Consider the following 24,589-nt stretch of genomic DNA (forward strand, 5'->3'; position numbering starts at 1 on the left):
AGAACAAGACAGTGACAAACCATCAGTAACAGCAGCTCAACAAATCCAGACGTTTATTTCCTTAAATTGATATTACACAGTTTAACATAAAGGTGTGTGTGTGTGGGTGGGGGTCACACAAAACGTTTTTTAAGGTAGATCGAGAGGAGAGCTGTGTCATGGAGAACAGGACGGGCTGGCAGCACGCACCCTATGCCCTGGGAGGCTGGCAGCGAACAGAGCTGCGAGTGGCTACTCCCATGGCCCTGGCCTCCCAGTAGCCCTGATTCCAGCTGATCATAAAGCAATAAATACGAACACATTCTGCGTTGGAGGAGAAACTCAAGTCACTGGTGATGAGACAGAAACAGGTCCCAGGGCTGCTTGCTGCTTTTAGGTCCAAGCACAGAGGCAAGATTTCAAGTATCACCAAGAGACAAACACATGAGGGTCTTCGCCTGGGCCTGGGGTGAGACCTCAAAGCTGTGGGTGATGAACTGGGGCCCCCTCTGCATCCTTGTGAACAGGTTTGAGAGGAGTTGGGCAGGGCTGGGCAGATCAGGGAAGGGCACCCTAGGGCCTGGAAGAGGGCTTTTCCGCCAACCCCCGAAATGTGCCCAGGACCTGGGTGTGTGGGGGATGACTTGATGTCAAAACCTACTGCTAGCTGGACTGGGAGGCTTTTGCACAAACACGGTCATCACCTGCCCACCATCTTCAGGCAGGAAGTGAGGGTGAGGGTAGGGCAGACAGCTAAGCGCAGACCACATGCGCCCAGAACCATCAGCCCCCCAGGTCTCGGCATCGCTGCCGAGGCTGTCCCTGATCTGCTCCCACCCTTTCAAAACAAAACATCAACTCGTATGAGTTTTCTTAAAAAAAGAAAAAGAAGTAAAAGTAAGAGCTGCAGAAAATAAGACACGTTTCAGGAGGAAAATGTGAAAGACTGCAACGTCTGTGCTGGATTCTGGAAGCGCAGTGCTTCGTACTGTCCGTCCCTAAAAGAACATTTAAATAAGACGGCTGTCTCCCAAAGAGGGTCCCAGGTGGCGGGCACAGCACACGTGCTCGCGGGGCTGTTTACACACGTACATGTGAATACAGGTGTGCACACACGCCTCGTAGTGCAACAGCCAGGACCGAGTGGCAGCCCTGGGTCCAGTCCGCCTGCATAAAGTGCTGGGTGATTCACAAAGCTGGGTGGTGGTCTCAGGGAAGGGCAGCGGAGGGAGCCAGGAAGATACACCTTTTCCCGGGTGGATCCACTGGGCAGGCCTGGCGGCTTTGGCTTGAGTGGGCATCATGGTCTCAGGGTCTCCTGTTTTCAGCATGACGGCCCTGGGGTCTGGGTGGGGTCGGGGGATGCCCATGCATCCCCACCTGCCATCGAGGCAGCCGAGAGAGAAGTTCCGGTCGCTGGCTGGGCTAGGAGTTCTGCCCGTTAGCCAGGCCAGGGGACTGGCCTGTGCTGAGGTTCTGGGTGGGGCCCTCCACCGCCCTGAAGTCGACGGCCGAGGAGCCCAGGAGATGGAGACATGGCTTGAGGCCTGGCTCTGGCCGCTGGGTGGGGAGCCGAGGTCCTTTTCCCAGCACCAGCGAGCAGTGTCAAGGCCACAGGCTTGTCTCTTTCAGCCTGGCCAGCACACTGCTCCCCGTCCCAGGGATCTGCAGAGAAGGTCCAGTCCTTTCAGCAGCACAGGCCAGGCCTCCAAGAGGTCAGGCACAGATGCCGGTCAGCAGGGCCGAGAGTCTCCGCTCAATGCACAGTTTGCCTGCAGTGAGGGAGGGAGAGAGGGTACCCAGTGAGCGGGTGCCCGGCTGCCCCCTCCCGCTCCCCCGGGCCCAGCAGCACTGACACTTCGCGATGTTCTCCACGTCCGCCTGGTCCGTGAGAATCTGCTGCAGCCCCTCCATGAGCAGCAGGGCCTTGTGGTAGCGCTGGACACAGTCCTCCCGGCGGTGGAACATCTCGTCCAGGGCAGCCGACTGCACCTGCCAGGCGAGGGTGGAGGCTGGGTCTGGCTGCCCCCCAACAGGGAGGAGGACCCGGGGCTGCCTACTTGCAGGCTGGAGGGCACAAGAGACGGGGCAGGGTGGTGCAGGTGCTGTCCAAGTCACGTGAGGCTGAAACAGATGCTTGCTCACCTCGGGCAGTCGGGGTTGCAGGTCAGACCCCAAGGGTGGCTAGCTCTGCCCCCAGGTCAGCACTGCAACCTGGGAGAGGGCTCCCTTGGACCTGATCCCACTCACTATTTTGGACCTGGTCCCAGTCATTATTAGTGCTGGCCAGCGATGGCATTACTTAGCAATGGTCACCCCAGGAGTTTGGGGATGAGAAGGCAGACTTTTCCCAAATGTTTATTCAAATGTTGCTTTTACTACAAGTGACTTTTTTTCAAAAATCAGAGATTGCCTTAGAAGCCACTCTTTTTGGAAAGCAACAGAGGCAGAGCACTGAGCAGGGCCCCTCCACGCCCCTAGCTGTCTTCACGCTGTGTCTTCTGAGCTGGACTGCCTGCACAGGTTTCTTCTACTGCAGAAGAAACCAACTCGCCTGTGAAGAGGCTTGAAAACCAGGTCCCCTGTTTTCTTGGTAAGAAAACTGTTTTAGAGAGGGGTGCGGCCAAAGATACACTTGGACTACGGGGCTACACTGTGGGGCTGAAGCTCAGGTGAGCTCTGGGCTCCCGGCTGGGGCTGGAGGGGCCTGTGTATCACTGGTTGGCAGAGCAGACAGCATGGTGGAGCAATGCCCTCTGCAGTCTGGCAGAGCTGTGGCCATCAACCAGCCCTGCCCACTCTTGGCCCGCTCTCCCAGCTCCTCCCCACGCGGGGTCCCACAGGTCCTACCGTCTGCACTGCATGGCTAAAGATGAGCTTCTCGGCAGTGACGCTCTGGATGCGGTCCAGGAGCCGCTGTTTGTCCAGGAAGAAGCGCTGCAGCCGCAGGCTCAGACTTTGGCAGGACACCACGCTGGTCTTGTACAGCTCATTCAGTTTCCGCACCACTGCAGGAGGGGACCTCGCAGCTCAGGCTGACCTCCAGAGTAGGGAGCAACTCACTCCATCCCCGGGGCAGCTTTCTGACCCCACCTCCCATGCATTCTGCCCCAGCAACACACACAGCGCCTTCCCACCCCCAGACACACAGGGTCCTGCTTCAGGGCCTTTGCACCTGGCCTTCTACCATCTCCCTGGCTGTTCGCCCACCTGGATGGGGCCTGCACCAGGTAACCTTAGAAAGGCCTCCCGCATCACTGTATCCTGTCTTTCCCACGAGCTCACAGCCTCCTGCCCCGACCCTGCTGGGAGCCCGAGCCATCTGCACTCACCTTGCTTCACGGTGGACGATAGGCAGAGCTTGCCAGCTCGGATCTGGTCGATGGCGGTCTGCAGGCCCGAGGACAGGAGCTCGGCCACCTTCAGGTAGAGCACCAGCTGCTCTGCAAAACTGGAGGGCGGCCCGGATGTGTCAGGGTGCTGGGGAGCCCACAGCCCAGGCGGCCTCCCCGCTGGGCACCCGCTGGGCACACCCACCCCCACTCGCGGCTCAGCAGGCTGATCTGGTCGGCCACCACGCTCTCCTGCAGCTGGTCCTCGGGCCCCCCGGCCGCCTCGCTGGCGCTGCCCTTCAGGGCCGCGATCTCCAGGACGTGCTGGACGAAGACGAGCGTGAAGCGCAGGCTGTGCAGGATCTCCGTGTGCTCTTGCTGGGGAGACGGGGCGGCTGAGCGACGGACCTCGACAGCCCCGTGACCAGCCCTGCCCAGAGATCATGCCGGCCTCACCCCGGCCCCCGCCCTCACCTCCATCAAAGTCTCCTCGGGGAGGTCGGGGGCCTCGAAGGTCACAGCCCCCTCCAGGTTGGCGGTGACAGGGTCGGCAAAGCTGCAGCAGTGGGGGGCGGGGACCTCGAGGGTGGCCTCGCTGTAGGCCCCGGGCGCCAGGTGGCGGGCGGAGGAGGAGCCGGCCGAGCTGAGGGAGCTGGAGGAACCCACTGTGGGGAGAGGGCTGGTGAGCAGGGGCTCCCACCACGGCCGCCCCTTCCCCATCCATCTTCTGCCACTCTGAGACACCAAGTCTGGTCCCCACCACCTGGCTTCTCTCTCTCCAGGGAGCAGAGCCCACAGTGGCGGCCTCACCACTCCCGGGCCTCTGTCCACTGCAGGTGGGACCCTCGAGTTCAGAGGCTGGGGCTGCAGAGGCCTGTCTGCGTGACCTGTGCCCACCCAGAGGCAGCTCTGAGCCCCAGACCCCTGACCCTACTGGGAGGACCCTCCCAAGGCCTCAGCATGGGGGCGGTGCCCTGGTGCCCAGGGTACCACCCCAGCTCCACGGGTGCCATCAGCCACCGCCCCTCCCGCTTCCTGAAGGAGGGCGTGGGCCACGGACTCACTGCAGCTTCGAGGCCACCAGACAGTCCTCACCTGAGAACATGGTGGTGCGGGGGCCCTGGGGTGGCGTGGTCCCGCTGGGGGGCGAGCCCACTGTGAACACTACGGGGGAAGGGCTGCTGGCGCCCCCAGCGCGAGCTCCTGGGTGCAGGTTCCCTCCGAAGCCAGCAGAGGGCGCTGGGGGAGTAAGAAGAGGCGCTCAGGTTCCTCCCGCCACAGGTCCCCCCACTTCCCAGAGAGCTGCCCACTGGCCCCCTCCGGCGCACCAATCTCCATGGGCTTCTCCTGCAGGCTGTCCGTGCTGCCTGAGTCGGGAGCCTGCGTCCCAAACGCAGCCTTAAGGAGCAGATCCGTGAGGCGGCCGGTGCTGAGGGACCTGCAGGGTGAAGGGTGGTGGAGAGGTGCCGTGAGCCGCCTCGGGGGTACCAGTCTACCCACTTCCCAGGGCTGGCTCCCCACACCCCCCAGGCAGGGCCTGAGGAACCTCACAGCCTGGTCAGCGTGCCCAGCCCTGCCCATCCCAGGCGGTTACTGTCACCCATTGAACAGATGTGCAAACTGAGGCTCAGAGGGGTGGTGGAGGGAGTCAGGTGCAGGCAAACAGCAGGTAGGCCGGGCCTCAACTCCCCAGGCAGTGTTGGGGGAATCCTCAACACTCACCTTCCGAAAGGGCCCTTGGTGTCCTCGGTGGGCCGCAGGCCGGGGCCCAGCTGCTGCCCCTGGAAGGGCCCTGCCTCAGAGAGGTCGGGCAGCGTCCGGTTCCGTGGCGGCGTCATGACCACACCTTGCCGGGCCAGGAGGGTCAGCAGGTTCTGGGAGCTGGGGGTCTTGGTGAACTCAAATGCGGGCACAGTCTAGGAGGGGCAGGGAAGGTGCTGAGAATGACATGCACGGTGACACTAACATCCTGACATGGTCAGCAGTGCTGGCCTGAATCTGCAAGGCCCCATGCCTCCACAAAGCCCCAGCCCTCACTGACCCGGGTCTTCACAGCAAAGAAGTGGGACTTGTGTGTGGCTGACTCCATCCTGTGCTGCAGCAAAGGCACACATGTAGACATGTACCACACCGGGCACACACGTGTACATCTATGCCCTCACAGAGACACCATCAGGTGGCTGCAGGTCCTAGCCCCGTTTCACATACAGAAAAACTGAAGCCAGGGATGAATTAAATCATCTGCCCATGGCAGCAGGTTAGGTTCTCTGGTGCTCTGGACGCTGGACCAGGGTCAGGACACTTCCCATCAAGGGCCAAGAGATGTTTTGCCTTTGGGGGCCAGTCTTCATCGCGGGACTCCGCGTGTAAATGGGGAGATTTATGGAGTCAGCCACCAGTCGGTGCAAAATATCTGGGTGCAGAGGGCAGGCCCGGCTGTGCTGGAGCATGCAGGCCCGACCTCCGGCTTCTGGGGACCCTCATGTCCTGCGGGAATCCCACCAGGGAGAAAGCCCAGTGGCCCAGGCACGTGGGAGAGGTACAGCGTCACTCCCACCCATCCCCTGGAGGTCTGGGGCCCTGTTACCTTGGTGGGGGAGCCCAGGATAGGGGGCAGGGGGTTCCGCTGCAGGAAGTCGGGCAGCTTGGGCGAGCCGCGCAGGGGCCGGCAGGACTGAAGTCCGTGGGAGGGCTGGGGGGGGCTGGCCTGCGGGTGGCCGAACGCCACCCCCAGTGGGTCCGTGGGGGGCTTGGGCAGCTTGGGACGGACGACGTGCAGGTCAGACAGGTTGGGGGCGCTGTGCAGGCGGCAGCCCAGCCCGGTGGTGTGGGGAGAGTGCTCAGGCGCGGAGGAGCCTGGGAGGGGACAGGATGGGCCCAGTCACAGCCGTCCGCGGACGCCAGGACCCGCCCACGCCACCAGCCAATCGTGTATGGAGGTCCCCAGCCTGCTCAGGATCCTCTTTACCCTCAGTCACCCGAGCCTCACTGCACCCATGCTCCACTGTGTACCCTAGGAAACAGGCACAGAGACACTGAGACACCTGCCCAAGATCACACAGCATGACAGGAGTGGGGGCTGAATGTGAACCCCGAAGTCAGCCTCCATAACCTGAAAGCTGGAGCTTGTTAAACAGTCTTATGGAATTTCCTTTCTCTCTTCAACTCATAAGAACTGATGCTTAGGAGGGCTTCCCTGGTGGCTCAATGGTAAAGAATCTACCTGCCAAAGCAGGAGACCTGGGTTTGATCCCCGATCCGGGAAGATCCCACATGCCGTGGAGCAACTAAGCCTGTGCTCCACAATTAATCAGCCTGTGCTCTAGAGCCTAGGAATTGCGATTACTGAGCCTGTGTGCTGCAACAAAAGCCACCACAATGAGAAGCCTGCAAAACTGCTCTCCACAACTAGAGAAAAGCCTGTACAGCACCATAAGACCCAGCATAGCCAAAAATAAAGACATAAAATTATAATTAAATAAATCTTTAAAAAAAAAAAAGATAGTTGTGGACAGGAAGACAACCACTGTTCTAAGCAATGACAGGTCAGCCTGGGGAGGTTAAGCCCAGCTCCTCTGCCCCTCCCCAGCTCCACCCTCAAACCCATCAATCAGACTGGGGCTGCACCCACCTGGACGAGGGGACCTGCCACCCCGCATCTCAGATGCTTGAGGGGAGGGTGCCCCGCTCCAGCCTGGCCGCTCAGGGATGGTTCCGACTTGGGGGAAAGAGAAATTGCCAGGGTCAACATGGGATGGCGAGCAAGACCCACCCCTGCCCCAGGGTGGAGACACCCAGTCCCAGCTCAGAGGCTGGGTCTCCCAACAGTATACAGGCTCACCCTGGGGAGATGGTGTGTATGGCCGGCCCCCGCCCAGGGACAGCTTCCTGGCCAGGGCAGCTCCGTGCTCAGCGTGGGACGGGGGTGATGGGCTGGCCCGTGCAAATCCCAAAGGACTGGTGCTGCCTGACCTGCGGATGGCGGAGGACCTGGGGACAAGCAGGTATAAGGTGTGAGGTCCCCAGCCACGCTCGGCAAGGGCCACGAGCATGCCACGTGTCTGTCCCACTCCATTCAAATAATGAGCCTCGCCAGGAGCCAAAACCAGCTGGGGGTCCCCAGTCCCTGCCAGGGTGACTGCCAACTCAGAGGGGCTTCTGGGAATTAATTTTAAAACGTACCCCCTCCCTACTCTCTTTTGGAACTTAGCACAAATCACCATCAGTTTTACAAACACAAGCAGCCACCATACAGCTCAAGAGCCAGAACGTCCACGAAGCAGGTGGCGGCACTGACAGTTACACAGTGCGCAGCCTGCACGACCGCGCTCGAGAGATGGCCCTGCACCACCCGAGTGGGGCTCCTGCCACAGACGAGCCTGGCCGGCGGGGGGCCCCGGCACTCACCGCGCTGTCTGGTACTGGGTGGGTGACTGCAGGTTCTGCTCTATGCGCTGGTAGTTCTGTATCTGCGTGGGGACTGGGATGGGGACAGAGGCCCCACACCTGCTGCTGCAGAACGTGCCGGTCCGGCTGTGGTGGGCGGAGGGAGTCAGGGTCACTGCAGGCCAGGCACTGGGCTGAACCCCAGGCCCAATATCCCGGGGCAGAGGCCACTCCAGCCACCTGCTTCCCTGTCTCTGCACACGGCCACTACTGCTTCCAATGGGGGACTATCTGTTGGCACTCCCTCCCTGCTCCTCTGCACTCAGGTGGCTTCTGGTTGGGACCAGCCAGTAGGAAAGGGACAGAGGACAGTGAGTGAGCTGCTCCTGTGGGTTCTGGGCACCCCTGCCCCCCCTGGCCCTACAAGCTCAGGGAGCGGGGCTGATGACGCTGGTCTCTGGCAGTTTCTACAGCCCCCGTGGGCCCCAGCCCCCATCTTGCATCCTTCCCACCACAAAACCTCCCTTCCGCTGGACCACCCATGAGGGGCCTGGCAGCCTGCCCAGCCTCTGGACATGACTGCTTCCTGCACGGCCCGGCTTGGCGCTGGCGTGCCGTGACGCCAAGGGGAGCCCAGGTGGCCCCTGCCCCACTCACCCTGAGGGGCTAAGGGAGCTGCCGCAGGGCGGCGAAGGAGACGGGGTCCGGCCACGGCTGTCCAGGCCTGTGGAGGCTGCCAGCGAGCTCCTGGGGACAGAGCAACAGGCAGTCCCCACACTCAGGACAAACGGGCACACAGGCTCTGGCGTCACCCTCGGGACTCCATCCTGCACTGGGCACAGCGGACCTGGCCCTGCCCACACTCTGACCCGGAGGGACGGAAGAGAACCTGAGAGCAGGCACTGCCCTCCCCCCAAAAACAGGGTCAAGGGGCACGGGCCGGGGGGATGCTTACCCACTGCACATCAGGCTGTCCGGTGGCGGCTTGGCACCTGCTGCCTCAGCCACCAGGTCACCTGTGGACAGATGGGTCAGGCTGGACCCGCACCTCCTCCTGGGGTGGTGGGGGCCACGCGGGGCCCAGCGCTCTCCTGTCCCTGCTCTGGCACTCACACTGCCGCCTCCCTTTGCCTGTCTGGACTCAGGAGACCCTGGTACCTCCCCTGCCCACCAGCCTTGAGCCAACCTCAGGCCAGGTGTCCGCACCTCCCAATCTGGGTCTGACTCCTCCTCCCGGATCTTCAGGTTCCCACCTTCCCTCCTGCTGCCCGCCTTGTGCTGCCCTCGGCTGGGTACCGGGCCCCTCCTCTGCATCAGAGCCAAGCTGACAGGCTCAGGGTGGCCCGCTGGACACCAGGGCTGGCTTCCACCCAGCCCCATCTCAGTAGTCTTGGTGGCCAGGGCCAGTGAGAGACGTGCCAGCATCTAGGGTCTGGAGAGGAACCGAGGACCCCAGGACAGGGCTTTGGAAGGGTTGCGGGGCAGAGGCTACAACTCAGATACAGATGGGTAGGTGCTCTGGATGCTCTGGACACTTCGGGGCGCAGGGCCTGTGCGTGGCCAAAGGCAGGACTCAGCTCTGACTTGATGACCAAGCTCATCTGGGGTGGGAGCTTCCGAGTCCCTTCTTAGGGGTGTGTCTGGCACGTCTGGAATGAGCCCCTGCCCACCCCGTGGGGGGCCCCTCACCTGGAAACTGGGCCGGGACCATGACAAAGTCGTCGGTGTCGCAGGATGAGTCCTTGCTGCTGCCGCCTGAGTCCCGGGAGCCCTGCAGGAAGCCGGCGGCCTCGGCTGGGGAGGTCAGAGTCTTCTGGAGCTCCTGCTGCATCTCCCCCAAGGACTGGGGGTCAGAGGGGAGCCCGCTGAGACTCAGGCCCAGGGCCTGGGGGAAGCGGGGCTGCTGGGGACGAGGCCAGGGCTCTACGTGATCTTCTCCCCACTGGGTCACACCTGGCCTGCGACTTCCTCACAAGGACAGTCATCTCATGGAGCTACCTGCACCCCCAGGGTGAGGAGGCGCTTCACTCCCACAAGCTCCAGAGAGACCCCCTTTCAGGCGACCCTCCACTGCTCCCTCCGTCCTGTGAAGGGTCGTACAGCCTGGCGCACTGGGGACGTGTACAGGGGCAAGGCTGCCTGTGCGCTAGCCCTGCGCCACGCTCAGCAGACGGGGCATCAGAGAGGTGTTCTCTCCGCCACCAGTCCAGCCTTGGTCCCTGCCTAGCAGGACGGACGGATGGACAGGTGGAGGTTCAAGTCCCAGTGCCCCCAACCCTGCGCACAACCTCGGCAGACCTCTCCCCAGCCCTGTGCTGGGAACGTGGGCTGTAGGAATTGGGTCCCAGAATACAGGGACCCCTGCACACAATCCTGCCCGGGGCCCCTGTCCGTGTCCACCCATGCACAATAAGGTCCAGAGTTGATGCAGCCCTGAACCCGCTGATGGCCATCAGGTCAGCCTCCGTGACATGAGTGGGGAGGAGGCCCTGAAAGGGGACTTCACCCACTTCTATCCACTCCACATCCACAAGCAGAATGTGTAAGTCTGGTGTTATCTGACCAGACAGCACTGCAGAAATAAATGTGGGGGTTGGGGTAGGACAGAAGCCCCGACAGGGTTCCTGCAGCCATCTATATGCCCCAAAGCCGAGGGGAGAGGAGCCCGTAGCCCCAGCCCCACGCGTGACTCACCGGCGGGGAGGCCAGGTGTGAGGTGGAGCTGCTGCTGGAGCTGCTGCCAGACCCGGAGCTCGGGTACGAGGGCACGGGCACGGGCGGGGCTGGGGGAGGGTGTGGGCCAGCGCACGTCAGCACAGGATGCTCCCCGGGCCCTGCACACTCCCACCCCGCCCACGACAACCCCATGCCGAGGACAGAAGCTGGCCAGGGCCCCACCCCATCCCCAGAGGAAGCCAGGCAGAGGACCTGTGCGAGGCCCCTGCCCCCACCTCCCCAATCCCGCTGCACCAAGTCAGCTGAGCTCGAGCCCCAGGGGCCCCTGGGGACTACAAGCTGGAGCAGTACTGGGGAGCTGGTACCCCCAACCTCCTGGGGTGGGGCTGGAAGAAGCCCATGGGGAGAAGGGAGGCACGGGCGTCCTAGGACCCTCAGGGAACTCACACTTCTTCACAGCAGCACTGGCATCAAGAAAGGGGTGATGGAAAAACTCATCTGCAGGAGAAAGGTTGGGCCAGGGCTCAGGAGGGTCCGACACCAGGGCTCCCAGGGTGAAGGCTGGGCCCCCACCATCCCTTCCCGTGGGCCTGAGCTCCAGCAGGCTCTGGCCCCTGTCCTGGCTGCCTCACGCCAGGCGCAGAGGGAGACAGAGCCCCAGCTGGCAGCTCTTGAACACATCTGGCACCCCCAGTATGGCCCAGGCCCGGCTCCACCCACCCTTCCGACAGTTCCCAGCAACGCTGCCTGTTGCACAAGTGGGGGTTTTTCTATCTGCGCAGCTGGGAAAGGAGCTGTGGGAACGGGGAAACCCACTCACTTGTGGTCACAGGGGCCCTGGAAGCTGGGGCTGCAGGATGAGGGGTGCAGGGCCAAGAGCTAGAAGGGCTCGTCCCCCAGGCCTGTCAGAAGGAGTAGAGGGGACGGGCAGCTGGCACTCACCGAAGTCCATGCGGTCTTTGTGGTTGCGCTGAAGCAGAGCCAGGAGCAGCTGTCTCAGTGGGGCCGAGGTCTCCCGGGGGATGCTGGGGGCACAGAACACAGCGTTGACAGGGCAGTCTGGTCGAGGCAGAGAGGAAGCAGGCGGGGGTCTGCCACCGGGGGGGGGGGGCACTCACGTAGGGACCAGCGTCTTATTCTTCTCGTAGAAGAGGCGGAGGTCCTGGGGACTGCTGGCCTGGAAAGCGGGGACAGGGGGTGAGGTGTGAGTGCCCGCTCCACATGGCCACTGCCCACTCTGAGCCTCTGACCCTGAAAAGGTCCGTGGTCCAGCACTGCTAGCCTGTCTGTCTGAACACTGAGGGCCCTCACATGCATCCAAGGAAGGGGCACCCCTTCTCCCCACTCAGTCTGTGGAATTGCGGGGACCCGCGCAAAGGCAGAGGCCAGGAGCACCCAGAGAAGGTTGCTGGGCCCACCTGCTGGAGATGACTTCTGGGTAACTGCTGTAACTGGTTGTTTGCTTCTTGAAATTGAAAAGTAGCCCATGCGCCAGCTCCAGAAGAGGGCCCCAGAGTAAGTTCGCTCCCCAAGAGGGCCCTGCCTCCCTTGATAACACATGGCTGGCACATGCGTGTTCATTAATCATTCACTGAGCCCTGCGATGTGCCAGGCACTGTTCCAGGCACGAGGGTACAACATTCCCAAGGCCGGCATGCCAGCCAGGGACAGCCCTGTGCTTGCCCACACGGGGAAAACAGTAGGCGGGGGGAGGGAGGGGGGGTGGAGGCTAGCCTAGGTCACTGGGCACAGAGGCTCTGGGGCAAGCTGGTGGCAAAGGAGAGCTGCCAGGTCAGGCCGTGGGGTCACTGCAGGATGCGTGTCCCTGTGGGGTGGGCTCAGATGCATGCGCCTCTGGGGTCCAGCACAGGACAGGCCACTGCCTTCCAAATGTAGGGTACACCCCAGAGCTTGGGGTCCTGGTATCAACATCCTGGCTCACTCCGGCACTGGAATGGGTGGGAGGGAGGCCATGACACTTGGTTCAAACATACACATGGACACACACAGGAGTGCCCCAGAGCCAGTGGAGACTCCAGCCTTGGCTCTAAGCAGGATAGGGCCCTGAAGTGACTGCACAGTGGGAAGCTGGGTGACCACGTCATGCAAGTGGAGGGGAGGCTGCAGGACTGTAACGACCCACGACTATGGCAGGCTGCAGAGATGAGCATGCCCACACCTGCACCAGAGCCCTCTGCCCTGGGCCCCTCACCTGGAACGGCGCCTTCCCCGTCAGGCACTGGTACACGATGGTGCCGATGCTCCACAGGTCTGCCTTCCCGTCATAGTGCTGGGACATGATGACCTCTGGGGCCTCCGGGGTGTACAAGTTTGTGTGGTGAGCACGGACACTGAACTGTGCTGACCAAAGTCTGCCTCTAGCCAGGCGTCAGCCAATCAGAACACATACCAGCCAGGTGCCACCCAGTCAGAACAGACACCAGCCAAGTGTCAAACGCCACAGACATGGCGGGGAACAAATGGTACATCCATGTCGCCTGCCACCCAAGGTGAGACCACAGGATGGGGCTCAGCTCTGGACATGGGAGGGAACCCCACTCCCGTGTGGATGGAGGCCCCCTTTGACAGGACAAGGCAGCAGGGGCTGGGGGTATCCACCTACCATGTACATGGGGGAGCCACAAAGTGTGGCTGCCATCATGTTGCTCTGCAGGTACCGGGCGAAACCGAAGTCGGCTGCAGGCAAAGAGAGATGTGTGAGGAGCGTGGCTGAGGCCCCTGGGCCCCCTGGGCCCCAGCCACCCCGCCTCACCAATCTTGACCCGGATGTTGTTGGGGTTGGCACGGCGCCCGCCAGGGTTGGACAGCAGGATGTTCTGGGGCTTCAGGTCCCGGTGGATGATGCCCTTGCTGTGGAGGAGCCGCATGGCGCCCGCAATCTGCTGCAGGAAGAGCCGGATGGTGTCCTCGCTTAGTGTTCGCATGGCTGCAGGGAGACAGGGTTCAGGTGGATGCGGCTCACTCGGGCACCCAGAGTGAGGGGCCTCCTCCAGCTCCCCTGCAGTCTCTGAACCCATCCTTCACACCACCTGACCCTGAGCTGCTCCGGGGTCCCCTCCCCACCTGCCAGCTCCATGGTGTTGCCCAGCGCACCCTGCCCCTTCTCAGGTTAGGACCACTTCTCAGCAGCTTCCTCCACCTACTGCTCAAGGTAAACACCATGGCCAGCGGCTTCTTGACAAGCCCCAGGTCCAGCTTCAACCAGTGAAGGGCTGATCCAACAGGTGAGAGTAGCTCCCCACTTTTGCCAGGACCCTGGGGAGGCCGGCCCCCTGTGTATAGCCAGGGATCTCTGGAGTCCAGAGCACTCAGGACAGGCCTGTATCCTGCGGAGTCGCCAACCAGTGGCCATAGGGACACCCCGCAGGGCACCACATCCCAGCAGACTGAATGGAGCCCAGCTCAAGAGTGACCCTTCCAGACCAAGTCCGCCCTGCAAGGCCATCCCTCATGGTTTTGACACAGCATGTAACCCAAACAGGGCTTCAGTCCCCATTCCATCCTTCCCAGCAGGCGCCGCCACCATTAGGCCTAAGAGAGCTCGTTCACATCAGGCCACCTCTCACACTGGGTCAGGGTGAGCCCGAACGTGCAGCCCATCCAGCCATGGGTGTCCACTCACTGTGCAGGTAGTCGGCCAGATCCCCGCCGTTACAGTACTGCAAAAGACCAGCCGCATGTCTTGGTCAGCTGCCGGGGAGACCCCGCAGCCCAGCCCAGGTCTCCCCATCACCCAACCCCAGGACACCTGCTCCCTTGGCACTTGGGGCAGACGTGCCTTGCAACTCTCAAGGAGGTCAACAGGGACGCTCACCACCCCTTCAGCCCCTGCTGTGGCCGCTGGGCTGCTGGCTTGATAAGCCCACAGACATGAGGACAACTTCTAACCCCCTGATGACAAGGGGCCTGCGAACCAGGAGGGCCCAGTCTCCCAGTCCTCACAGCTGGCCGCCAGGACTCACCTCCATGACCAGGTAGACGGAATTGGCCATTTCCTGCAGGACACAGAAGAGGCAGTGAGAGGTGGCGGGGAGCATGCCCAGTCCCCCAGTCTGGCAACCATCTGGGAAGCCTGGCTTAGCCCCAATGCGACCTGGGCGCCCGGCCTCTGCAGCTGCCCTCAACACACCGCCTGGCCTCAGGCAGTGGCTCCAGGGGTCACGCCAGGGCTCAGCCAGTTGGTTAGTGACCAGGACATAAGGACATCTGAGGGCCAAGTGAGCTTGAGTGACAGGAGGAGGAGCCATTCACATCACTCTGTTTGTCTAGGCTGGGAAAGGGGCTGAGGTCCCAGGAGAGATGTCAGGGCTGGAGTGACAACCCCACCTTCCAGGGAGGGCTCCCAGCAACCCCAGAACTCCAACAGGGTCAGGGTCAGCTCCAGCCCTGAGGTCCTGACCAGACTTCCCGTCCTATTGAGTGGAGAGTTGTGGCCGAGTAGACCCACCTGGTGGGGGATTCAGGCCTGCAAAAACGACACAACTGGGGTACGAGGGCCTTGTCTCTTGGGCCAAGGCAACCTCTCCTGCCTTCAGACTCAAAGATGCCAAAAGGATTACAGGTCAATGCTGCCAGCCCACTGCTGGCCAGGAGCACCAGGCCAGCTTCCAGCTCAGCCCTTGGCCACCCATGGCCTCGAAGACACACTAGCATCCTTGGCTTGGTCCACAGCTGCAGGACTGAGGGGCCCGTTGCCTGGGCTAGTGCGGAACCCCCACCAGTATTCCTACGGGAGGTGCCCTTGAGATCCCAGGTCACTGATGAGGAAACAGGCTGCAGAAGCCAAGTCAACCAGGCAGGTGTGAACCTAACCTCTCTGCTCTCCTGCAGACCATCCCCTCCAATCTTCTCCAGGTGGGGTTTTCCCTAACTGTGGGGACTCTGCCAGTCAGGACAAGGTCCCCAAGCCCCTTCAGCACCAGTACATTGCAGGGTCTTAGAAACCAGGAAGAGCCCCGCCCCCGTACCCGCCACCCCCCCAAATCACCAAGTCCTCATTCCCTCCCAGCACGTTACTCCCAGAAACTCCAACTTCTAACCCACCCCCACGCAAGGGGGCAAGTGTATGAGTTGGCCCTGTAGCTCTCAAGGCAAGGCTCTCCCAAGGGGGAGGTGGCTGCAGGAGGGACATTTCTCAGTGATCTCTGGGGGAGGGCACACAAGGCCCAGATAGACTTGACCCCTCAGCAGCGGGCCACCGCCTTCCACCCCTACTCAGGTCCCAGACATGTCCCCATTCCATCCAGCAGGACGGAGGACCCTGACTCAGTCACCCTGCCCCCAGGAGGTTGATTCCGGGCTCAGATCCACACCAATAGGGACATAAAGCCACGAGCGACACCCCCTGTGTAACCGTCAGTGCCTTGTAATAAGACAACCCCTCCACTCCGCCTCCACTGCTCTACCAACAGAGGGTCTGTGGGTCTGGGGTGGAGATACCCCAGGGAGCAGGGATGAGGTCAACACAGAAACCTCTTGGTGCTGGCTGGGGCCCAGATCAAGCCCATTTCCACACGTCCCCACCCCACCTCCCCAGGCTGGTTACTCTCTGCGTCCCACCAGGCATGCAAGAAGCCTCCAAAGTGCCCAGCTGGGGCTCCTCCAGGAGGGGGGCAGGCTCTGTCCACAGAAGTCCACAGGGGCCCTGCCCCTCCCCCCAGGAGTGAGAGCGTGGGAGCTGCCTACAGGCCCCGCCCTCCCAGGCCAGCTGTGGGCAGAGATAACTCAGGGTAGGGGCGGGAGGGAGTCCCAAGAGGTCACACGGGGACTGGTTGGGGGGGCCCAGGCCAGGGGGGAAGGCACACAGGGAGACAGGGGACAGAAAGAGGGAGATCACGACAGAGGAAGGCACATGGAGGCTCAGGAGCAGAGCTGGAGGCTCCCAGCAGAGGACCCAGCAGAGGGCGGAGGGAGGTGCCAAAGATAAGGACCCAGAAATAACCCCGGAGATCGGAACACCCACTCCCCGTGACACCCAGGCCACCTGCTCCCTCACCTGCTGTCACCCTGACCACGGCCACCTCTGCGGACGTGCTGAGCAGGCTCCCAAACTCACTCACCAGGGAGCACCCTTGTCTCCAGTGGCCCAGAGGCTCGGCCCCTCACCTGGGCCGTGCAGCCAAAGGGGCAGCAGAGTGGGTACTCAGGGTCCCTGCTCCCCAGAAAAGCCCCCAACTCACCCACCAAGCCAGGGACTGATTGACAAGGACAGGAGACAGATGCAGCATCCATGCCCACGGGGTGTCTGTCCCCAGAGAGTCACCCAGGCCTGGCAGGAACGATGCCACCACCATGCCTGCTTGGGGATGAGGCTGGGAGATGCACTCCACACTGCCCGTCATCCCCCAAATCTGGTGCACCCACACCTCATGATCACCTCCTCACCAGGATGTCCCTGTGGCCTCAGTGACAACATGCTTTTGCACCCAGGAATCCACGGGACCCCCATTCCCACCATACCTACTCCAGCCAGGGAGCTTCCAAATGCAAGCCAGACGCACTCCCTCCCAAGGTGCCAGCCCACAGGGCCCGTTGCCCTGCGGCTCCTAGGCCTGGGGCCCGCCCCATACCCCACAGGTCCTACTGGGCATAGAGGGTCAAGGCTGGGGGGCGGAGGGAGTCACACCCACCAAACCTCACCACGTGGGATTCAAGCCTAGCGTCAGAGGGCCCCTTAGGCCAGGGCCTGTCTCCCTGCCAGTGGCATCAGCTTGTAAGGCACTAAACCAGCTGGCTGGCACAAGCCTCGGCCATTCCCTGAGTAGGTCAGGAAATGTGCCCAAGGTCCTGCCACCCCTCATGCCAACCCCAGGCCAGGTCCAACGACAAAGAGCCCCAACGACAGGGCTTGCAGGGCCCCCAGTGGAACACTTTTCCAAGGAGGCTGCGTGCCCAGGCCCTCCTGCCACCTGGGGCCTCGCCGGGTGACCCCCACCACCCACCCATCCCTGAAGAATATGACTCTCTGGGCCCCTTGGGGGAAGAGAGGTTAGCGCGGCCTCAAGGGCACAGCTGGTCAGCCCCTGGCAGGCTGCTGCCCACTCAGAGCCTGAAAAGGTTCTGCCTCGGCCTGCCTCCTCATAAGCTAAATTTGGTCTTCACAAACTCCCCCAGGGAGTGGGGACCAAGTGGGCTCCAGAGGGCAGGCCTCCTCCTTAGAGGTCAGTCCAGACTCAGTCTAGACTCCTGACTGCCTCCTGGGGCTGCAGTGATCGCCGGAGCGAGAGAAGGTAGGCAGATGAGCGTGACCAGCCATATTCTTGTCCTCAGGGGTCCGTTACGTCATTAACACAAGAATACCCACACGACTGAGGCGCTGGCCCCCCAGACCCCCGGGTCCTGCAGGGAGCACACCAGGGCCCCCACCTCTATCACGCCAGTCACCCCCAGCGCAACCTGAGGACTGGGCAGGTCCCAGTGATGTCCTCCTATTTGAGGGCAGATAGAGATCCTGCAATTCTGCTTCTCACACAACTGGTGAGGGAGGGGAAGTGCTGGGTACCGGAGTCCTGACCACCCCACCATGCGGCCCCCAAGGCAGGGGGCGGTGAGCCCCGACCTGTGCGCCTGAGGTGAATGGGCAAGGCCTCCAAGGCAGGATGACACAAACCCTCTCAGTCTCTCAGCGGTGTGCCCACAGGCCCTGGGGATGGGGTTGGCCTGGGTGTCAGGGCCAGGTGTCCTGGGCAGCCTGGCACGGGCGCCCAGGCACGTAGGAGGCTGCCCCGCCACAGGGTGCTAAGGTGCTTTGCTTAATAGGATCCGAGCTCCCAGGCTGGGCCGAGCCCACTCTGTCTGGTGATCCTGGGCTGGGCCTGGTGGGCAGGTGGGTGGGCGGGCACTGACCTAGTTACCTCCTGGGGAGTGGGCTGTCTTGGCTTCCAACAAGGTGGCAAAAGCCACAGCCAGCGCCAGAACCCAGCCGCCCACGGGAGCAAGGCTGCTCCCTGCCCCCAGGCTGGGCTCTCCTGGACAGCGCCCAGACAGGAAGGGATGCCCGGCCCCACCCTGAGGAGGAAGGCCCACCCTCCGTCCTCAGGGAGCCTCCTTCAGCTTCCATTGTGTGCCTGCGGCTCCTGGGAGGGGGGAAGGGGAGGCCGGCTGCTCTCTCCAGCCCCCTTCTTCCCGCATGCCGGGCCTGCCCCGGGTTCGGGAAAAGCAGGGACACTTCCAGAACGGAAAACACGGAATTTACACGGTTCTCCCTGGGACGGCCAAGTCCACCCACTACTGAGCCGGGGCTCTGAAAAAAGCAAGGCCAAGGGCTGGCACTGTCCTCAAAGTTCCAACAGGGAGGCAGACCACCTCCCCTCCCCCCCCACCCCCGACGAGGTGTCCACCAGCCCAAAGTCACAAGAGGCTGGCTCTGTCGGCCAGGCTGGCAAGAGTGAGTCATCCAGCTGTGGGAACCAGCCAGACGGCGTGCCGGCCTCAGGAAGGCCCTCCTCCCAGGGCACGCTGGGCAGGGCTGGTCCCCAGATTCTGGGGATGGTTGCTCTTTCCAGAAAGAGCACATCTGGACACCACACAGCAGGCTAGGGTAAGACTGAGGGCCCAACCTCTACCCCTCAAGGAAAGGCCAGGGCTCCAGGTGCCTCCCCACAAGTCTGCAGGCCTCAGGACAGAGCACCACCCCCATCCCCCACCCTACCCCCCACCCCAGCCAGGTGCCTACCTAACACCCACCCACATCAGCCTGGCCTGACAACAGTCACTATTCCATATGGCCCCAAAACAAAAACCACCTCAACAGACGAGAGGCAACCTGAGGGGGAATATTTGTAAACTATCACAGAAGGGCTTTCCTTAATATATAAAGAGTTCCTACAAATCAATGATATTTATATAGCTCTTATTAAGTATCAAGTACAGGTCTAAACAGGCTTCCCAGGTAGTACTGGTGGTAAAGAACCCGCCTGCCAGCATAGGAGACACAAGAGACTCGGGTTCGATCCCTGGGTTGCTAAGATCGCAAGGAGGAGGGCATGACAACCCACTCCAGTATTCTTGCCTGGAGAATCCCATGACAGAGAAGCCTGGCAGCCTACAGTCCACAGGGTTGCAAAGAGTCGGACACAACTGGAAGTGACTTAGCATGAACAGGTCTAAGCACTTGATATATATACAGACTCAAGCTGTCATCACAACCACCCTACAACACAGGTGTACTGTTAAAATCTCTAATTTTCTGGGAAACAGAGGCACCAGGAGGCTGAGTGATTTGCCCAAGGTCACACAGGTAAGTAAATGGGGGAGCTGGGCCCAGAAAGGCAGTATGGCACAGGGTCCATGCCATCCACCACCATGCTGTCCAGCTTTGGGAATCACAAGACCTACTGGAATACATCCCTGGGCAGGAGACATTCCTAGTGTTCATGCGCACAAGGAGAGATGCTGAGCCTCACTCAAAAGTGAGAAACAAAACCATACGAGATGCCATCTTCCACCACTCAGAGAGGCCAAGATGAAACTCTGATAACAGATCTCCTGGCAAGGATGTGGGGAGACAGGCCCTCTCACAGGCAGCACTGCTATTTCCACAGTCCATCCTCAATGGACCACAATCTGGCAACTATTCCCAACTAAAATACGCATCCTCTTACTTCTAGGAATCCACCCTGCACATACACATGGCAAAGGTGAATCAAGGAGAGTCACCACCACACTGCTGACATGTCAGAATCCCAGAATAACCCCATGTTCCATCAGCGGCGGATTGGTGAGGTCAACTGTGGAATATGGGCCCATGAACGCCCCACGGCTGCAAATAACACCTACAGTCACAATCATTAACAACACTAAGACACACAGGGCTTACTAGCACACCAGTTTCAACCAAACAACTCCAGACTCTGTTTTACAGAGAAAGAGATGGAGGCACAGAGAAATTAAGATACTTGTCCAAGGGCACACAGCTAGTTTAAGTGGCAGAACCAGGACTGGAACTAGGTCACCTAGCTTCAGAGCCTGGGCTCTGAAATCTTGCAGAAGAAATGGGGGATAATTTTCCTGGGAGGAGAGGGGGTGTCATTTCTCACCTTGGGACTGAGACAGTTAATATGGAGTGACACAGACTTTCTCCAAGACTTAAGCAAAAATACCATAGTAGAACAGTGGATGGTGTGGCAGCAAAAAGGTGCGTGAGGATGTGTCTTGACCCCAGTGATGTGTCTCCCACTCTGGGGGAGATGGGGCTCATTGGGACAGGGGTGGTAGAGTCACCTTTTTCCACACCCCCTTCGTACTGCTTCTTCATTTTTGTTTTTTAAGTCAAAACATTAATTGTTTTTTAAAGCCATGATTTCCCAGGTCCCATGGGTGTCTCAATGGAGAAGGTAACGACAACCCACTTCAGTATTCTTGCCTGGGAAATCCCAAGGACATAGGAACCTGGCGGGCTACAGTCCATATGATCACAAGAGTCGGATATGACTTAGCAACTAAACAAAGCATGTCTCAGACTGGTGTCTCAGGACTTGGGAAGCCACCTTACACTCTGAGGGCTGACAGCACAGAGCCCCAGGTGAGCAGCCTGGAAAGGAGAGGCTGGCTGGCCCCTAAGCACTTCCTCCGCACAGGGGAAGCCACAGCATTGCCAGCCCTGGAGGAAGTAGCACTGCCCACAACCAGGTGTGTGGCCCAGCCAGGATGGGAAGAAGGGAGAGACGCGTGTATGTGTGTGTGTGTGGAGCGGGGGTGGGTAGGGAAGAGTGGGAGAGGAAAAAGAGGAGGAGGAGACAGGAGGCCGCCCTCTTAGCCCCAGGACACAGCTTCCAAGCACTCGCTCTCCTGTCACATTGGACGTGGGCCCTCCCCAAGTCACCTCATGTCATGCCACAGCACCCAAGGCCACAGCCCAGCTCTGAAGAGGGAGGGAGAGGACAGGGCAGGAGGGAGGAGGCCACCAAAACAAAGTCGGGCTGGGAACTTCCCCTCAGCCCGGGGCTGGTCCCGTGGCCTCAGTAAACAGGTTTCAAAACCATTAGTCAGCACTTTGGCCCTCAGATTTGCTGCCTCAGGTTCCTCGGTCCCAAACTGGGTCTCCAGGGTCTCAGACCCGGGCCAAGGCTGGGCCCCGCCGCCAGGCCCACAGGCCAGGGGCACTGGGGGAAGCTGGCCTCGGCTTTCTGGGCCAGCTAGGCCTGGGGTGGCCTCATCAGCTGGGTGCCTGCCTCCCTCCTGCCTCCGGCCTGGGTGGCTGGCCCCAACTGCCAGCAAGAAGGAATCTCCCTTGGCTCCTCCCCTCCCCCAGTCTGACGCAGGGAGACACTGGCCAATGCCAGGCCACTGGAGTAATGTCAACAAACAATCGGGCGGCCCAGACAGGTGGTCCAGGCCGGCAGGATAGCCCTGGGCCTGGGCTGGGGACAGGACTCACCTTCGGGACCACTGGGTCAGACACTTCCGGAGGGCTACACAGTAGCCAGACCTCCCTCGGTGGAAAAGTGCTGGTGCCCGTGGCAGTTCAGGGGCCAGGGAGGGCGGGAGCTCTCCTAACATGCCCAGAGGAAGCTCAGACCCAACAACAGGGCTGAAGGTGGGGTCTCCAAGGTCCCATCAGGCCTCCAACACCCATCCACACATGGGGGTGCCCAGCTCCTTTCTCCAAAACGAGATGCTGGCCCAGAACAATCTACTCCTGACAGGGTCTCCAGCAGTTAGCTGGCCTGGGAACGGGAGTCACCAGGGCCTGAGGCTGCGCTGGGGCCAGCCTGGGGAGGGGCAGACCCCCCCCTCCCACCACAACCACAGCCCCAAGCCTTACCTGAAAGTCGTACAAAGCCACGATGTTTTCATGTTTCAATTCCTAGGACAGAAAGCCAAGTTTCCGGTGAGTGAGGTGGACTCACCCACCACCCTCGCCCCTCCGGCTTCTGGTGTCGGCTCACCTTGAGGATCTTTATTTCCTTCCCTAGGAGAGTCTGAGACTTGGCGAGATTCTTCTTATTAATGCACTTGACCGCGACCTCCAGGTCGTGTTTCTGAAAACCAAGCGTGGGTGTCCCTCAAATGCCGAGAACCTGGCAACCCCTTGAAGGCCTTGCCCAAGCCAGGTAAGCACCTGGTAGGTCCCTGGAGATGACCGGTCAGGAGTCTATGAGAGGGATACGGTCCCCGGGCTGTAGGGTGGAGATGAGGGAACGCCTGGCTATGTACATGTGGGGTCCCCGGCGGGATGAGGGGTCTCTGGGATGTGGAGGTGGGGACGGGGGGTGCCCGGCGGTAGGGATAAGGGGGTCCCTGGAGCTGAAGGTGGGGGGACCGGGCCGCCCTCTGCAGGGCTCTGCCCGGGCTCGTCTGACCCTCACCTCGCGGTGGCGCCCCTTGAAGACCACGGCGAAAGCGCCGTGCCCAATCAGGTCCTTGCGCGAGAACTCGAACTTGCCCACGGCCTCCAGGCCGCCGCGGCCGGGCTCCATGGCGCGGGCCGGGCCAGGCAGGCCGGGGCTCAGGCGACGGCACACACCGGGGGCGGTAGGCAGGGGGCGCACCCCATCGGGCAGCCCGGGATGCGGACGCGATTCGACTCCAACCCCGTCCTGACCCGGGATGAGACCCTAGCTTTGGATCCGACTCGGGCTCCGGCGGGCAAACAAAAGAGCCGCTGCCGCCGGGGCCCGGAGCCTGAGACGCCCGCGCAAGCGCATTGAGCGCCGGGTGGGGCGGAGCCTGGGGGCGGGTCTGTCCAGGAAGGGGCGGGGACTGGTGCGTGTCTGGCCTGGGAGGGGCGGGACCTGGCCGGTGGCCGCGCTTAGTAGGTGGTGGAGCCGGTTGTGGGGCGGGGCTATAGTGGGCGGGTCCTATTAGGGGCGGGACCTATCGAATGGTTAGGCGGGGACAGTAACAGGCCCTCCCCTTTGGGAACGGCATGGGAGCTACAAGCTTGGGCATAGGCCAAGATTGGTCCTCCAGCCAGTTCTCCTCCAGCAGCCTTGCGCTACGTCCTTTGTCTGTACACCCGAGCGGTGCACATTTGCCATAGTCGCCATTAATACCTGGGACGTGTTCTGCGTACCCCAGGGCTGGGGATTGGATAGAATAAATTCTTCGAAAAACAACTACTGCATTGCAGGTTAAACATTTAAAATTGTGCTCAATAGTTACAAACTTTTCCCCCAAACTGCACCAAACTGAAGAAATAGCCCAGAAGTCCTAAAGGTTAGGTCAATCCCGGTGCATCTTTTCTACGGAATAATACACAGCAGATTCTTAAAGGCAGAGATGGTCAGATAAAAAGTGCTCCAGGACTTCCCTGGTGGTTCAGTGGTTAAGACTCTACCCTTCCGCTACAGGGGTTTAAATCCCTGCTTGGGGAAGATTCCACATGCCATGGCTCTTGGCCAAAAAAAAAGTGCTCCAAAGTATATAATTCAATGAAAGCAAGATTTCAAACAATGAACTGGTCACTGTCATTTTAGAAAGTCACTGGAGAAGGAGATGTGTATACAATACCTACAAATGTATACATATATTCGTATACATATATAGAGGGCTTTCCAGGTGGGACAATGGGAAAGTATCTGCCTGCCAAAGCAGGAGACGAAAGAGAAGCAAGTTCCATCCCTTGGTCGGGAGATCCCCTGGAAATGGCTACCTGCTCCAATATTTTTGCCTGGAAAACTCCTTGGCCAGAGGAGCCTGATGGGCTATACTCCATGGGGTTGCAAAGAGTCAGACATGAAAGCAACTGAGCACATACAGGTACAGGGTACTTAGTACTATATGTATGTATTAACAGTACATTGTATAATTTATAACAGCTAACTATTGCTTACCATTTGCCAGGCTATTGTCTTTTTATATATTAATACATTTTTCTTCACAGTGATTCCATGAGGTACTTACTATTAAATCCCTGTTTTATAGATGAGAACATTGAAGGCCCAGAGAGGTTAGGTAGTAGGCTCAAAAGTCACATAGCTGACAAGAGTCTGGATTCTCACAGGAGAAACTGTTAACAGCAGTTGCTTTGGGAAGAGTAAGTCCTTTTCACCTTACTCCTTGAGTACTAGTGTGAATTGCTCTTATCACCTTCAAGTATTGCTTTTGGAAATGCAGAATCTTCAACAATCTTTGTTGCCACTCCCAATCTTCAGTAATAGCCCTGGATGGTTGCATCAGCCTGTGGGGATGCAGTTCTGAGGGGCAGGCTCCCAGGCCACTCAGGGAGGAACCCCACTCCAAGCCTCAGGACA

At 60.5% G+C, this 24,589-nt stretch overlaps 1 protein-coding gene across 1 annotated transcript; it reads right to left on the bottom strand.

Moving 5' to 3' along the window:
* Nucleotides 1-36: 36 nt before the first annotated feature.
* Nucleotides 37-23,041, bottom strand: ULK1 (unc-51 like autophagy activating kinase 1). The gene is made up of 28 exons (XM_043488718.1): nucleotides 22,703-23,041; nucleotides 22,283-22,375; nucleotides 22,159-22,200; nucleotides 14,357-14,389; nucleotides 14,017-14,053; nucleotides 13,147-13,320; nucleotides 12,997-13,070; nucleotides 12,586-12,687; nucleotides 11,492-11,550; nucleotides 11,316-11,398; nucleotides 10,821-10,871; nucleotides 10,392-10,480; nucleotides 9,387-9,540; nucleotides 8,653-8,713; nucleotides 8,355-8,444; nucleotides 7,719-7,844; nucleotides 7,153-7,301; nucleotides 6,943-7,029; nucleotides 5,899-6,167; nucleotides 5,034-5,227; nucleotides 4,640-4,749; nucleotides 4,407-4,550; nucleotides 3,786-3,976; nucleotides 3,517-3,689; nucleotides 3,312-3,430; nucleotides 2,830-2,987; nucleotides 1,836-1,971; nucleotides 37-1,751 (listed from the first exon to the last, which is right to left on the bottom strand). Exons 1-28 carry the CDS (start codon nucleotides 22,811-22,813, stop codon nucleotides 1,696-1,698), a joined length of 3,165 nt encoding a protein of 1,054 aa, XP_043344653.1. The 5' UTR covers nucleotides 22,814-23,041; the 3' UTR covers nucleotides 37-1,695.
* Between the last annotated feature and the right edge of the window lie 1,548 nt (nucleotides 23,042-24,589).

The sequence above is a fragment of the Cervus canadensis genome, chromosome 1 (assembly GCF_019320065.1).
Source record: "Cervus canadensis isolate Bull #8, Minnesota chromosome 1, ASM1932006v1, whole genome shotgun sequence".
Classification (NCBI taxonomy): Eukaryota; Metazoa; Chordata; class Mammalia; order Artiodactyla; family Cervidae; genus Cervus; species Cervus canadensis.